Below are 17,370 nucleotides of genomic sequence, written 5' to 3' on the forward strand. Positions count from 1 at the left end.
AGCTCTCTGTTGTAGGAGGCTGACCTGCGCATCGTAGGAAGTTCAGCAGCATCCCTGGCCTCTACGCACAAGATGCCAGTCGCACCATCCCCCAAGTTGTAACAACCAAAAATGTTTCCCGATGTCACCAAATGTCCCCTGAGGGACAAAATTCCCTGCCCTTCCAGTGATAACCGCTCGTCTATGGGAACAAAGGTGTAGCTGAAAGGCAAGGTCGAGGCATGCGTGTGTCTGACCACAGTGCACCCTAACAGCACCAAAACCTCAGCCTGAACAACATGGCTATGCGAAATTATTTTGTGTATACCTTTTGCTGATAAAGCAATGAGGCTATGCTAGATCACATAAAAGAAATTCAAAGCATTCTATCTGTATTCAGAGGAACATGGTACAGGGTAACCCAGGACCCAGAGATGATTATCTGTCTTAAGGTCGTGGCCTCAGATTCTACCATGGTGTCTGGTTGGTTTTTTTTTTTTTTTTTAAAGATTTTATTTATTTATTTGACAGAGAAAGACACAGCGAGAGAGGGAACACAAGCAGGGGGAGTGGGGGAGGGAGAAGCAGGCTCCCCGCCGAGCAGGGAGCCCGATGCGGGACTCGATCCCGGGACTCCAGGATCATGACCTGAGCCGAAGGCAGTCGCTTAACCAACTGAGCCACCCAGGCGCCCGTCTGGTTGGCTTTTAAAAGTATTTGCTGTTGAGTGAATGGACATAAATACACATCTGACTCAGGAATAAAGGGATATTATGAGTGTATGTGTGTGTGTGTGTGTAAACACTTAACAGCAACTACCATTAAATAATAACAAAGAAGCTTACTTCCTCGAAGTTCAAAGATCTCCCCAATCAACATGAAACACGGTTCAGCCAAGGCGTCTTTCCTCCCATCCACATCATCACCATAATCTGACAGGTCACTGTCCTCTTCTGTCTCCTCCTGGGGGTACAGAAAGGTCAAAGGAAGCAGATCACTTATCCAAGGAAGTTGGTAGAGTTATCCTTTTCTTTCAAGTGTAAATTCCAAACTATGTGCTCACATTTCAACCTTAAATACTCTTTCAACTTTCCTGCATGCAGAGATCAATGCATTCTCAACAGAGGGCAAAATGTGTGTCTAACCTCAGGGAAAAGCTTGATGTTAAAGCCTTATTCAAGGTTTAAAATAATTGTGAAAAACCTCTATCACTGTATTAATAAGGAGTAAATTAGTAGGTAACAGAATAGTTTTCTAGCCATTTTGAATTTTAAAGGTAAGGCTTTTTAACTTTTTTTTTTTAAGATTTATTTGAGAGAGAAAGCCAGTGCGAGTACATAAGTGCGTGGGGGGCGGGGCAGACAGAGAGAGGGCTTGGGAGAGAGAGAATCCCCAAGATGACTCCCCGCTGAGCTTGGAGCCCAACACAGGGCTCGATCTCACAAGCCTGAGATCACAACCTGAGCTGAAATCAAGAGTCCGAGGCTTAGCCTACTGAGCCACCCAGGTGCCCCAAGTAAGGGGTTTTTTAACTTAAATGATTTTAAATGCACTGTTTTTTGGGACCCCTGGGTGGCTCAGTCGGTTAAGTGTCTGCCTTCGGCTCAGGTCATGATCCTGGAGTTGTGGGATCGAGCCCCGCGTCGGGCTCCCTGAGGAGGGTGTCTGCTTCTCCCTCTGCCCCTCATCCTGCTCGTGCTCTCTCACTCTCTCTCTCTCAAATAAATAGAAACAAATAAATAAAATAAATAAAATAAAATGCTCTGTTTTTTAAAAACATGTACATTTCAAAATAACATCATTATGTTAAAGCTCTGACTCAAGCTTTGGTTCTGTGCTTCAGCCCCTCTCACTTCCTCATCAGCGTATCAGCAAGTTTCAGGTCAAAACTCATTCTGTGCCAGGCGCCAGGCTAGTGCAAACAGGTGTGACGTGGATCCAGACTCTCAGCGGCCCACAGCGATCTGGGGAGGCTGACAAACAGGCGCGTGGCTGTTTCCGCAAGCGGGTGAAGCGCTGCCAGAGGTCCAAACAGAGGCAGCAGCAGGCCGGCCGAGCAGGCTCCTTCTACGGGCCAGACAGGCAACAGCTAAGGCCGACGCCCAAGCATAGGGTAATGACAGCACTGCGGGGGACTGGAGGAGCAGAGGAAAGGGCTGAGAAGTCACAGAGGCAGGAGTTCCCAAAACCTCACAGCAACGTCAGATGCTGCAAAAGAGGTGACAGAGCTGAACACGGACAGGAAGCCACTGGGTCTGGCCACCAGCACTCACCTTCAGAGAACGATCTCACAGAGTGACTGAGCCATAATGGAAACTCCCAGAGGTTCAGGGATAAATGAGAGCTCATGGAGGCAAGCTAACTGAACATGGCCAGACATTACAAATACGGGCCTGCAGGGCAGAGCGGGGAGAGACCCTTGTGGGGGAAGCAGGCTTACACAGAGCCCCGAGCACTGGCATGGATGTGCTCTGTGCTGTGCACAGATTTCTCCCAGCTCAGGATGCCCCTTTTCATCATCAGCTCCTTCTGTCCAAACTCCTTCAACCGATCCTACTGAAGAGCCAGGGGCCTTTAACAATGAATGCCAAGGAGGCAGTGAACATCTCCATAAGGAGACGCCCATTTTCAGAGAGAGTCTTGTGCAATTTGCTGAAGAGCCAAAGAAGGGGCTTCTCACTCTGCAGGAAGGCCTGAGGTCCAGAATATGAAATCACAATGTCTGCAATCTCTATTTGCTTCTTTACCCATAAATGTAGCTCCTAGATTCGTCTTGCTTCAGAATATCCCATGACCTTCTACTCCCTGAGAATTAATGCTGAGCTCCTCAGCCTGGCATGACCTCGTCCCCCACTTCCCCTCTTTGCCTAACCTTCCATTAGCCCACTCCTGAAGCTCTCCTCTCCAGTCCAATGACCTACTGACTGTCCCTCCCATCCCAACCTTCAAAGTGAGCTCCAGCTCCCCCTAATGATGACTCCCCATCTCGGGGCACTGCCTGTCCACCACTTTTACCAGGGCTCCCATATAACTTTCCACCCACATTTCACTTACCAACCTTGTTATCACTCTGTTCTGTATCTTAACTCTTGCAAGTGGCTTGTAGGGGAGCACAAGCAGGTGTCCCAAAAATATGACAGTGATAGTAGCTGAAAATAGATGTATTCACTTCCCCCCCCCCAACTAGTAGCATGCTTTCAACAAATACCTGGAACTTCAAGAAACCTTCAAAAAGACATTCCCCTATATCTGTTGCAAAAATGGCATGACCTTTCAACAGCTCACCTCTTGATGGGAGAAGAAGTCTCGAGGAAGTCTTTCCAAAAATGAGGATAATGAAAAAGTGGATTTTTTCCCCGGCACATCAATAACCTTGAGGTAGTCAGGAGAAGGGCTCAAAAAGGCATAAAGTGCTTCACTCTGACACAGTCTTTCATCTGACAGCAGATTCTGGGGAGGGAAGAGGGTGCATTACTGTTATGGAGGAATAAGTCTGTGCTGCCGGAAACCACCACAAATAGGGGCAAGCAAGGCGCAAAGGACTGTGTTGGGGATTTACTTTCATAATTCTGAACCCCAAACCATTCTCCTCTCCCCCTGAAACAGAACACACTAGATGAATTCCAATGATTTTAATCGCAAGCAACCCCCTGCAGGTTAACTGGAGCACCCTAGTCGTCCTGCTTGTGGAAGAAGCTGTGTGGACAGCTGCTCAGCGCAACAGAATCCCCGGCTTTGCACATGGCCTACAGACCCAGGGACCACGGCCTTGGAATGTCAACTTCACCTCCATCCAGCGGTGCTGGAACTTACACATTTGCACACTGCACAAGGAGACCACTCAACCACCCTTTTATGGCTGTGTTCAGACTCTGCACATCAGCTGGAAAAAGGCACTTTGAGCTGTCACACGGCACTGTCCACACCAGGCAGGAGTTTTCTCCCCATGCTCCCACCTTCCAAGCTTGCTTACATCATTACAGAACTATTTTTATGAGCCCTTGAACTGGAAATGTCCTCAAGTTCTTTAGGTACTTACCTGGCCTCCGGAGATAGGAAAGAAGAACATAAATTAAGTTTATGTCCAGGCAAGTGCTACGGTAGGACAGTAAGATTAACAACATGACCACAAGAATGTCTAAATGTCTAGCATTAAAAGATACAGGGTTTAATAGGATTTCACTCATATGTGGAACTTAAGAAACAAAACAAACGAGCAAAGGGAGAAAAAGGAGAGAGAGGCAAACCAAAGAACTGACTCTTAAGTCTAGAGAACTGATGGTGACCAGAGGGGAGGGGGCTGGGGGGGGGGGGTGAGAGAGGTGATGGGGATTGAGGAGGGCACCTGTCGTGATGAGCACCGGGTGTTGTATGGAAGCGTTGGATCACTACACTGTCCACCAGAAACTAATATAACACTGTATGTTACCTACTGGAATTTAAATAAAGCCTTGAAACAAACAAACAAAAAAAGATACAGGCTTTAGGAATAACGAGACCAGTGGGAAACAGTGCCCCATTGATGATGTAATCCCCTGGGGGAGAGGGACACTGGGAGTACATCGTGCTTCTCATGTCAGAGCCTGGGGTGGCAGAAGAGGTTAAGATCTAGTCTCAGAGGACTTGGCCCATGACAGTCACATTACATCTGTTCAGGCGAAGGCAGAAACCCAATGAACTCTATGACCGGACGGGAGCACAAGCTCCCGTGAGAACACCCAGGACTGGCACCCTGGGGACAGGGGATCCGAGGGGACGACCAACGTTCTGGGGGTTGTTAGCTTCCTCTGTCCCGCAGAAGACTGGACTGAACATGGGCAAGTCCTGCCTCAGGTGGAGGGAAGGAGATGAAGGGGGTGGGCAGCTGATGTCACTACTGCCTTCCCCAGCCCCGGAGCCCAACAGATAGGCCTTCGTTCCTTCTGCAGAGAATCAAATGTTCAGGCATACGTGCAGATGGATTAGAAGGCAGGAGATATCCTCCCAACTTGATTTCCTTTAGCTAATCTATACTCCAGCATTATTTTATAAAATAGTAGGAAATGATAACTAATGATAAGTCTCAAACTTATTACAATCAACATAAATAAAGTGATCATTAAGGGTGATAAGACTCTGGCCTAAATTATATTCTATTATGAAGGAAAATAATCAAATTAAGTACATACAATAAGTTAGAAATTCTCTCAGCTGTCTGTGGGGCAAGATATAATTGGGGTTTTTATCATTTTTAAGCTCTCTGGGGATGGCATCCCATTCCTAGCTCCTCCCCTCCAAACACTTACAGCATGTTATTCTATTCTGGTAAAGATCTCAGATGACTATTCAGTGGGTGATGGAGAAAGGGGTAAGGCATTCCAAGAAGAGTACACAGCACATGCATACCCAGAAGCAGGACAGAGCGCCACCGGAGGGGAATAGCTGGGGTAGGTGGTGTTAAGTATGGGAGCAGGAATGGGGAATGTGGTAAGCACGAATGAAGAAAGACATAAGCAACAGTATGGCTAGGAATGAGTAGCTAGATTATTAAATATCTGTACAATCAGTATGTTTCACTAGGGAACTATTTGTTATAAATAAACATTCAAGTAAACATACACTCAGTGGAATCCCTTTTTCTGGAAGGTCCTGTGGACCCAATAAAAGACTAAGCATTCTGCACCTTCTTCCTGTTTGTGGTTGGTGGGACAATACTTTCAAACAACAGTCTGCTGTATAACCTACCTAACTACATTCAATGGTTATGGCTTTATCAAACAGTCCTTGAGGAAATGAAAAACAATCCAAACCATTACTTCCTGACTTGAAATCCTCTTGACTAAAAAGACAAAAGGTCACTAGACACACGGTTTCATCTGGCTAAGCTGCAGATTATTCTCGCTCTCGGCTATGTCCACATGACCTACTGGCAGAGTCTCGGAGTGCGGTTTCTCTTCGCACAACAGCAGAATTCACTAACCCACTTCCACAACCAACAATCCGATAAAGGCACATGTGCACCCTCTCTGCACCCCCAAAAGCCCAGGCCCAGAGTGTGGTATCTGAGGCAACAGGAAAGGCCAAATAAACGGAGACCTCCCCCCGCCGCCCCAGTAGCAGAGGACTGGAAGGAAACGAGAGTCGGCTGCAGGGTTCCAAACCTCCACACCTGAAGTTTAAAAATCCTGGATTTTGAGCAATACACATCTGTTTCACAAATGAGATCTTTAGTTCATCCGGATGATTTAAGCAGGTACTGTGTTGGAGTGGGTTTAATCATTTCCTTGACATTTTGAATCAGCAACAAAATGGTAGTATTTCAGTTTCAAATTCTCTTGTAAGAGCATTTAAACACTGACGATTCTCTAATCCAGTTCTGCCATAATTAAATTCAGAGTTTTTCAAGGTGTAAATTGTTTTATTTCCTAAGGGAAATTTACATCATATTACACTATATTATATATTACATACACACACATATTTATGTATTATTATATTATAAAATAGAAGTTTCCCTCAGGAAATAAAATAATTTGCATCTTAGAAAAACTTTAGGATACATATACACATACAAACATATATATATGAGGGGGGAGATAGGAATAGGTGGAAAAAAGAGACTAACACTTTCAAAGCAACTCTGACTTAAACAAATCTATTTTTACAATGACCCATACTTCTTTTTTTTTTTTTTTAAAGATTTTATTCATTTATTTGACAGAGAGAGACACAGCGAGAGAGGAACACAAGCAGGGGGAGTGGGAGAGGGAGAAGCAGGCTTCCCGCCGAGCAGGGAGCCCGATGCGGGGCTCGATCCCAGGACCCTGGGACCATGACCCGAGCCGAAGGCAGACGCTTAACGACTGAGCCACTCAGGTGCCCCGAGGCAAAGATTTCTTAACAGGCACAGAGACATAAGCATAAAAGACAAAATTGATACACTGGACTGAATTAAAATTGAGAACTTCTGTTCATGAAAAGAAATCATTAAGAGAGTGGAAAGGCCCTCCACAGAAAGGGAGAAGATATCTGCAACATAAATGGTCTGACAAGAGACTCACATCCAAATCCCATGCAGAACTCCCATAAAGCAGTGTGGAAAAGATGGGCAACACGACAGAAGAGCAGACTCAACTTGACCAGACACTTCACCACAGAAGCTATCCCAGTGGCCAGTAATGAAGTGCTCCATTTCATTCGCCATCAGGGAAATGCAAACTGAAACCATGGGGAGACCCCAGCACACACCCACCAGGACTAAAGAGAAACAGGCAGAGAAGAGGAGGTGCGGGGGCGGGGGGCGGCCATCAGAACCCGACACACTGTGGTGACTGTAAAAACTGCCACAACCACTTGGACAAATGAAGAAACCCAGACGCAACACAGATTCACCACAAGTCAAGTACTACAAGTTTATAGAAGCCTTCTTCATGATAGCCTCCACTGGAAATGGCCCAAATGCTCGTCAACAATGGGATGAATAGACTGTAGTGTATTCTCACAATGAAAAATCTACGTGGTAGTGAAAACAAATGATCTGCAACTAGAACAGCACTGTGGGTGGATCCCCTGGACACAGTTGTTGAGTGAAAGAGGTCAGACACAAAGGAGTCCATACTGCATGATTCTATTTATAGGAAGTTCAGAAACAACTGTATCTGTGTGGCTAGTCGTCAGTCAGGATCGTGACCACCCTGGGCCAGGGGCTGTGACGGGAAAGAAGCCGGAGCGTACTGGCCTGGGTGCTATTTACAGGGCGGGCTCAGTGTGTGGAAAAGGACAAAGCTGCACACATGGTATCTGTATTGTACATATTTTGTACTTCTTATATTTTATTTTTTGTGTGTATAGTATACTTTAATTATAAACAAAGAAACCAACAAACCAAAGACATTTTGAGGACCTGGCATGACCTTTAAGACCAGGAAGCAAACAAGCAAGCTCTTAGTATGATGACAGTTTAACCCCAAATAACTAATTTTTCCTCTCGTATCCAAAAAGTTTTCAATTGCTTACCTGTAAAAACTTATTTAATTGATTCTTTGACTTTTCCATGAACTTGTGATCTATAGATTTGAAAGGCAGCTTGCTAAGAGAAGGCAACTGGACTTTTTTTAAAGAAGGGAAACACTGTGGAGGAAAACATTAAATGTTAGCATTTCGAATCACATTTTCATGTTAAAAAAAAAGTTTAGAATTATAATTAGAACAAACCAAGTATCTTCCTCCTGTACTTGTTCCTCTGAGGTTTAAGACCTTGAAAACCTGCCTGTTCTAATCAGGCTCATGGAATCGAGAGGAACGGGACATTTGATGAAAAAGCTAAAGCTCATCCCTAGGCCCCTGAATGCCTGAGAGCTGGGCAATGCAGAGGCCAGGCTGATCAGGTGGGTTCGCACAACACGCACAAAGCACAAGGCTCTAGGTGTGGATACCTGGCTCACAGGAAGAAAATCTTCCTATTAGAATGTGCTTTGTTTATAACATCTCTGTGAAAAAGTTATCCCAGTTGATAAAACAATGGAAAGAAGGAGTAACTTAGCTTGCCGCTTTATTACTGCTCTTCAGTGGCAAACTGCACAATGGAAATACATTAATAATAATGTATTAATAAATAATAACAGATCCTTTGTGGATCGAGTCCTACGTTCTGTCAGACACTGTGCTAGAAGCTCGGCACATGAAGTAACAGCTCGAAGAGTTGGCAATTGTTATTATTCCTATTTCACATATGAGACAATTAAAGATCAGGATTAAAACCCAGATCCATCTGACCACAAAGTCTGTGTTCTTTATGACAATTCCCACAGGACTCTGCCAGTCTGCCTCTCAGATCCTAGGAGGGCAGTGGGTTCCAAATGCTCTGGACTCTGGCCCCACTTCCAAACACTGGCCCTTCAAGAAGGCACTGGGGTCACATGAATACGCTTAATAAAACCAACCGGCATTGAAAAGTCAGCGAGCACAGCCTTTGCCTGCGACCGCTCTAACTGCTGGCATCACCCTCCGTGCACAGGAGGGTCACAGGAGTGCCTGCTGGCCCGTCCACAGCATGAGATGGCATGGGCTAAGTCGCTTGTAACAAGGGCATGCAGGTGCTTCGGGTGCTGGGAAAGGAAAAACTAGCCCTTCCCACACAGCCCACTGAAGAACCAGGGGTACAATGGCATGTGCCCAAGGAAACATATAAATCAGGGCTCAAATTTGGGGTATAATTTTCAAGAAATGAAACAGGCAGTGAGAGTCAGAAGGGAAGAATAAAATTCACCAGGGACCTGAAAAGGTGCCTCCTGTCCCAGCTGTCAGCAGGAAGGGTTTACACACAAAAACGAAAAGTCACAGGACAGTAAATTCTAACGGTAAGGAAAGAACACCAGGATCAGCTACAGATAAGGAAAATGAGACAGACATGGAATTTTATAAGGTTTACTTCCTCTAAGGCTTCAGTCTACTTGTTTTTTTTATTTTCAAAGAACATTTTCCACATACATTTTATTTCAAAATCTCCTCTAAATTCCTTTTTCTCCTTCCTCCTGTTTTTATCAGCAACTGGATGGATACTAAACTTCGGCTTCACAATGGTTTGTCACAGGGCAAACGACACACTTTTCCGTAGTGTCTATTTTACTCACACATTTTGGGGAAAATGTAATCTTCTATTTAGAGAGAGATTTCGCCTTCCACACTGCCAGGGTGACCACAGTCCCTTTGAGAAGTATTGGAGTAGGACACTTGGTTTTGGCCACCATCCTTTTAAAGATTTCATTTATTTATTTGTCAGAGAGATAGAGAGCACAAGTAGGCAGAGCGGCAGGCAGAGGGAGAGGCAGAGGGAGAAGCCGGCTCCCTGCTGAGCAGGGAGCCCGATGCGGGGCTCCATCCCAGGACGCTGGGATCATGACCTGAGCTGAAGACAGACGCTTAACCAACTTAGCCACCCAGGCGCCCCCACCATCCTTTTAAAATCACTTGAAGAAGGTATAGAATTTATAAGCTGGTGATTAAAGGGATTTTAAAAAAATCCCCTTAGGAGAAAATGTTAAAGGAAACAGATGCATTTCACTGGCAGAAGAGCAGTCTGATAGGTGACCGCAGGATTTTACCAGCATCAATTCATTCTGAGCCAGACGACAATAAACAGAAACAAGAGGAGAAGTGACCAAAGAGAGTCTCAGTTGCCAGGGAGGAGGGCTGTCATCTCTAGGAGGAGGAGCTAGAGAGGACGCAGCTCCTGAGAAAGATGGAAGAATAAGGAATGGAAAATAAGGTGGCCCGGACTCCAGTCCAGGTTGGGCCACTAGGAACACGCCCTGTGATAAATCGATCAAACTCTCTGGGGTCAGCTCCTCTCCTCTTAAAATAAAAGAACTGACCTAGATTAGAAGGTTTCTGACATTTCTACCTAAAACCTACAGTAGGAAATACATGCTGTGTTGCAACCCGCACACGCATACGTGCATACCCACATATAAAATAGAACGCACCTATAAAACTAAGGGGTTCTAGGAAACAGTGCTCATTGCTACCACCACCACCACCACCATAACGTTTATTATGTGCCACACCTTCTTCTCAGTGCTGTGTATGCATTTATCCCCTTAATTCTCACAACAACTCTGAGATAGGAGACACAGGCGCTATCAGTATTTGTATTTTACTGATGAAGAAGAGAGACAAAGAGACACAGTGACAAGTCCCAGGTCATATGGCTACTAAACAGTACAGCTAGGATCCGAACTCAAGCAGTCTGGGCTCCCGAGTCTGTGTTCTCAACCACGACACTTTATGACCCTTACTCTTTGTGCCGAAATCCAGTATGTTCCACGGTCTTCCTGTTGCTGCAATCATTCACTGATTTCGCTTCCCACTAAAAGGTCACAACTAGTAGCTTCAAACACCAGTGGCCCTAGATGATCCCTAGCCCTCTTTCAGCTCTGGGGTTCTATGAGGCTCAATGGAGATCAGACAATGCTTCGTCCTGAAGGATTTACACTAAATGGTTTGTCTATGGGTTAATTTCCAAATGTCATGCTGAAAATGCCACTTTGCCAGTATCCACAGCAAAGGAGAAAGGTTAATTAGTTTCCTTATATGTAAAAAACTGAAATGAGCTCTTATGTATCTTCTTGCTTAGTAATTCTACACCTTGTGTTCATGAGTATTCATACCTCACTAAGTTTCCGGTGTAAATTCTGGAACTCGCTGAGCCTTCTGGGGACGGTCCAGTTCTTAGTTTCAACTCCTCCAACTTCTTGTAAGCTTACCATGACAAAGTAACAGGGCATCTGCTCACCATTCTCTTCTGTAACCTTGGGACAAACAAACACAACAAAAAGGGTGGTGAGCAGATATGGTAGGCACGATTTTTAAATATCTCCCAAGATCTCCCACTCCCTAGTGTACATGCCCTGCGTCATCCCTGGGACTGTGAATACCATGGAATCTATTCCTGCAATTAGGTTATGTTATGTTTAACCGCTGACCTTAACACAGTGGGATTACCTGGGTGTGCCTAACCTAATCACACAAGCCCTTTAAGAGCAGAGAGATTCCTCGGGCTGGTGGCAGGAGAGGACGTGGGAAAGCCTGGAAGTGCAAGAAAGATCGCACACGCGGTGCTAGCATGAAGGAGAGGGGTGCGTGGCGGTGCTTCCACTGACGGCAAGAGAGCAGAGACAGGTCCACAACCACATGGAACTGAGTTCTGCCAACAACCTGAATGAGCCTGGAAGAGGATTTCTTCCCCAGTCTCCAGACAAGAACTCAGTCTGGCCAGTATGTTCATTTCAGCCTTATGACACAATGAGTAGAGAATGAGAGAGTCACGCAGGGTTGGACTTTCAACCTACAGAATTGTGAGCTAATAAATGGGTATTGTTTTAAGCCATGAAATTTGTGGGAATTTGTTACACATCAAAAGAAAACTAATACAGCAAACTTAACATCTTAAGCGTGTTTCTTTGAAAAAACAAATGAACAGCAAGCAAACAAGTGTAAGATATGCCAAAACCTGTCTCAGGAAAGGGTAAAGACTTCCCCGGTTCAATTTCTGGATTCAACAAACCATGATTTCAATTTTTATGAAATTTTACATTGAAACACGTAATTTCCTCTATCTCCCGACTTAGATAATTCCTTAACACAGACACATATACATACAATATCACAATTCAGAACAGGCCATTATTATACTTAACATAAATAGATTAAGAGAAAAAACAAAAAGAAAACACACTGAATTTAAGCTTGAATTAGTATCACAAATCGAATTAGAGACAAAGAGTCAATAAGAAAGGCAAAGGAAAGAGACACAAGACTCCCAGAGCATGCATGGGGCCCGTGAGGTAGGACCATTATCCCACTGTGAGGATGCAGGAGGTGAGGGCACGCACAGGGTCCCCGGGTTGTCATAGGATCACACGTCTAGTAAGGGAGTCAGCCCAGATCAGAACTCAGGAGAATCTGGCATGAAGCAGACACATCTTCCACACGTTCCCTGTGGGACTGCCTTGTGAACTCTGGTGGTCAGGGGACTCCTCAGTGTCCATGTCCACTTATCTTTTCTGTGACCAAGGTGCCACAGCAAACTCCTACAACTTACCTTAATGGGAGTGCTACCAAGTACCACAGACCTGGTGAGGCACTTGGTTAAGCACTCATGTAATGTGTGTGCTTTCACAGTAGCTCTTGGAGAACACGCTTTGTCTGCTATGTAATCTAGAGGTGAACTTAAGATTGTGAATTTCAAGCCCGCCCCACACCACAGTAAGAGTGTGAACATTAACCCTAATGTTACTCACGATCTCGTTATCTGTGTGGACCTGACCTTTATCTCCAGATTTCCACAGGACTGATAGTAGGGCAGGTGGGAATGAAGAAGTTGCCCACATTAACAATGTAAATGCCCATATGCATCTCTCTTTGAAAAGAAATTATTTTCAAAGACAAAAGGGATACAGCATATTCTGAAAACTGTTACCCATATCCCTCAAAGAACAGCAAAATATTTTTTAATTCAAAGGAAAAAATATTCATTATTAAAGATCTTAGAGCAACTGAGATTTAAATAAGTGAAGTCAGCAGAATGAAGCAATCAGAAACACTTAAATTTTTAATTTCTCACCACCAAATTTCAAATAGTGCCTTCCATTTTATTTCAATCCTCAATGGAAAAATAAAATGGCAATTCGGAGACATTAACTGTCCTTATCTGAAAGTTGCTTACAATTCCAGTGAATAAGGACAACCTGAAGTGGAGTGAGATCAGTTCTATACCAGGCAGCCCTCCTACAGCTTGCAGTCATGGGTGAGACAGAGTGAAAACAGTGGAGAAGGAAGGACAAATGCAGTCTACAAGAACAAACATAGGTTTTCTACCCTCAAACATAGTTCTCTAGGACAAAGTCTTCTCGTATAAAGTCATACTCTTAAAATAAACTGGGAGGAAAAGCAGTCAGACCTACCTCTCCACTGGTGATGGAGGCCTTCCACATTCCGAGGTTCTCACACCACCAATCTGTTCTTGCCATGTGCAGCTGTAGGTCCGTGCGTTCTTTCTCGATTAGAATTATCTCTTCCTTCAACTTGAAAACAATCTGCCAAAGGGAAAACATCATGAGAGTTATAAAACCACTTGAAATGCTGCATAATTCAGCAAAATAGTAGGATATAAAATCAACAGGCAAAAATCAGCTACATTTCTTTACACTAACAATGGACAATCCAAAAAGGAAATGTAAATTCCATTTACAATAGCATAAAAATTAAAAAAATACTTAGGAATTAAATAAGGTAGTGAAAGACTTCTACATAGAAAACTACAAAACACTGATGAAAGAAATTAAAGAAGACAGAAATATATGGAATGATCTCCAATGTTCATGGATTAGAAGACTAAACATTGCTAAGATGTCAGTGCTACCCAAAGTGATCTACAGATTGAGCGCAATACCTATAAAAATTCCAATGTATTTTGCAAAAATAGAAAAATCCATTGTAAAATTCATATGGAATCTCAAGGGAGACTGAATAGCCAAAGTAATCTTGAAAAAGAACAAAGTTGGAGGATTCCCACTTCCTGATTTCAATACTTACTACAAAGCTATACTAATCAAGGGGCGCCTGGGTGGCTCAGTTGGTTAAGCGACTGCCTCCGGCTCAGGTCATGATCCTGGAGTCCCTGGATCGAGTCCCGCATCGGGCTCCCTGCTCAGCGGGGGGTCTGCTTCTCCCTCTGACCCTCCCCACTCTCATGTGCTCTCTCTCATTCTCTCTCTCTCAAATAAATAAATAAATAATCTTTAAAAAAAAAAAGCTATACTAATCAAAATGTATGGTACTGACATAAAGACAGACATGTAGACCAATGCACTAGAATAGACAGCCAAGAAATAAACGTTTGTATATATGGTCAAAGAATTTTGACTGGGGTGTCAACACCGCTCAATGGGAAAAGAACAATTTCCTCAACAAATAGTGCTGAGAAAACTGGATATCGGCATGCTAAATAATGAAGTTGGACCCTTACCTAACATCCTATATAACAATTAACTCAAAATGGATAAAAGACCTAAACATAAGAGCTAAAACTATAAATTCTTAGAAGAAAACATAGGGTAAAAGCTTCATAACACTGGGCTAGCAATGACTTGTTGGCTATGACACCAAAGGCTCAGGCAGCAAAAGAAAATATCGGAAAACTAGACTTCGTAAAAATTTTAAACTTTTGTGCAAAGAATACTATTGGCACAGTAAAAAGGCAACCCACAGAATTGGAGAAAATATCTGCAAATCACATATCTGATAGGATATTAACATCCAAAATATATAGAGAATTCTTTTTTTTTTTTTTTTAAGATTTATTTATTTGACAGAGAGACATAGCGAGAGAAGGAACACAAGCAGGGGGAGTGGGAGAGGGAGAAGCAGGCTTCCCGCAGCGCAGGGAGCCCAATGCGGGGCTCGATCCCAGGACCCCGGGATCATGACCTGAGCCAAAGGCAGATGCTTAACGACTGAGCCATCCAGGCGCCCCAATATATAGAGAATTCTTAAAACTTAAAAACAAAAATCAAACAGTCTGGTTCAAAAATGGGCAAAGGACTTGAATAGACATTTCTCAAAAAAAATATATAAATGGCCAAAGAGTACATGAAAAGATACTCAACATAACTAATCATTAGTGAGATGCAAATTCAAACCACCTCACACCCATTAGGATGGTTACTATCAAAAAACTGAAAAACAATTATTGGTGAGGATCTACAGACATTGGAAACTACATGCACTGTTGGTGAGAAGGCATAAAATGGTGCCACCATTATGGAAAATAGTATGGAGGTTCCTCCAAGAATTAAAAACAGCAATTCCACATCTGGGTACATGCTCAAAAGAGGTGAAAGCAAGATCTTGAAAAGATATTTGTACACCCATGTCCATGGCAGCATTATTCACAATACTCAAAAGGTGGAAGCAAACCAAATGTCCACTGATGGGTGAATGGATAAACAAAATGCTATATATATACACAATGGAAAATCACTCAGCCTTAAAAAGGAAGGAAGTTCTGACACACAGTATAATATGAATGAACCTTGAAGACATTATACTAAGTGAAATAAGCTAGTCACAAAAGGATGAATACTGTATGACTCCACTCATGACGTATTTCAGAGTAGCTAAATCTGTAAGAGATAGAAAGTAGAACGGTGGTTGCGAGGGGATGGGGAGCGGGGAATGGTAAGTATTATTTAATGGGCACAGGGTTTCAGTTTTGCCATATGAGTCCTGCAGATGGATAGTAGTGATGGTTGCAAAACAGTGTGAATACACAGACACTGACCTGACAACCTAAAATGGTTGAAGTAGTAATAAATTTTATGTATATTTTGCAACAATTTTTAAAAAATAAGTAATTTTATTTAAAAAAAAAAAAAAAGGCTATGGATCTCTTTCATGAGAAATCCTATAAGGATATGTAACTCTGTGGTTTGAGGGCAGAAGTTTTGCTCCGAAAGTCTCCTGAACATGAAGGCTACAAGGACTCTTTCCTTGCTCAAAAAGCATACAGGAAGCACTCCCAGCCTAAACCTTGTCCTGCACTTTATCATCAGTCAGGGCTGAGACTCTCTGCTTCATGTTCATGTGGGTATGTTTTGGTCCCACTGTCACCATGTTTGCTCCCAAAGGGCACATGTCAGGCTCTGTATATCACTGATTCCCCACAGGGACCGGCACAGCCTCGTGCATTTACTCATCACTTATGTTGCTGAACACGCACTCAGAAATTGCCAGAGGAGATCAATTTGGCAGACCGAAGAGCATCGGCCAAGGCTATACTAGAAATGCCTCCCTGTTGGACTCTGAAAAGGCATAACCACAAAGCAAAAAGCCACACCACTGCTGGGGTTCGCAAAATGCCAGTTAGGGAGATGCTGTTCACCTTTTTAAACTTTCCAATTCTGTTGGCTTTTAGCAAAACCATCTACTTCTTGCGTAATTCTCTGAGGTTCTCTAAACTGTGACTCACAGCATTTGAAAGAAAAATGAAATTGAAAAGACTGTCCTCGTGGAGTTAATTTACTTCCAGAAAGGAATCTGACACAAGGAAATGTTTTGCTCTGTTCTGCAAAGGTACTATAGGCAAGCCAGGTGAGAGAACAGAGCTACTCACCGCTGATGACGGGGGTGGGGGGGAGAACCCCAGACCACTGAAGGCTAAAAACAAGTGCTTTTCTCATTCTATACTAGAAGCAAAAATGTAACAATGGAACTTACTGATAAAATTCTTTTTAAGGAAACTGTGATGCTTTGCAACATAAACTGAAAACTATTTATCAAATTGGAAAAATGGAAACTTTCAAAGACAACCTTGAAAGCAAAAGAGTTACCTTCTTGTCAGGTTTTGGTGCATTTTGAATAGAACTTAGAGCTTGCCTTTTATATTCAAGTTTCTCATTTAGTTCTCGTAGTTTGTTTACAGCAAAGCTGGCTTGTTCATTAATCCGGCTGGTGCCTTCATCTATAGCTTCCTCACCAGCCTCGACTCCCGGGCCCTGGGGGAGAAAGTCACATGAACCACACTATCTTCTTCTTTTTTTTTCTCATTAAACTTTTGTTTTAATGGGTCTCAAAATTCTGTGACAGATTTTTGGTCAAGTTGTTTCCATTAAAAAGTACTGATTTTAAAAACTAAAAACTTAAAACTCACACACACACACACAAAACAAATGGTCCACAAAACATTCTCCTTTCCTTCTGAAGGTTTTACGATGCATTATCATTAACCAATCTTTTACTATTAAACTTAAATGGCCAATTGACACAAACAGTTCTGAGACCGTTCTTCCACCACTGATTAAGACTGGGGTGGCAGGTACTGGGTCAGGCCTGGTTAGTACTTGGATGGGAGAA

The 17,370-nt window shown here is 43.4% G+C and overlaps 1 protein-coding gene across 4 annotated transcripts in view; it reads right to left on the bottom strand.

The window, feature by feature from the left end:
• SNX25 (sorting nexin 25) overlaps window positions 1–17,370 on the bottom strand; it is a 131,934-nt gene that overhangs the window by 8,036 nt on the left and 106,528 nt on the right. For all 4 annotated transcript variants that reach the window (XM_035004238.1, XM_035004237.1, XM_035004236.1 and 1 more), the window contains 6 exons: window positions 16,848–17,012; window positions 13,422–13,553; window positions 11,127–11,267; window positions 7,975–8,088; window positions 3,265–3,429; window positions 825–942 (listed from right to left, as the gene is read on the bottom strand). In XM_035004238.1, the coding sequence (XP_034860129.1) occupies window positions 825–942; window positions 3,265–3,429; window positions 7,975–8,088; window positions 11,127–11,267; window positions 13,422–13,553; window positions 16,848–17,012 (835 nt within the window). The remainder of the gene's footprint in view (window positions 1–824; window positions 943–3,264; window positions 3,430–7,974; window positions 8,089–11,126; window positions 11,268–13,421; window positions 13,554–16,847; window positions 17,013–17,370) is intronic.

Source organism: Mirounga leonina, unplaced genomic scaffold (genome assembly GCF_011800145.1).
Source record: "Mirounga leonina isolate KUSES-001 unplaced genomic scaffold, KU_Mleo_1.0 Mir_128, whole genome shotgun sequence".
Classification (NCBI taxonomy): Eukaryota; Metazoa; Chordata; class Mammalia; order Carnivora; family Phocidae; genus Mirounga; species Mirounga leonina.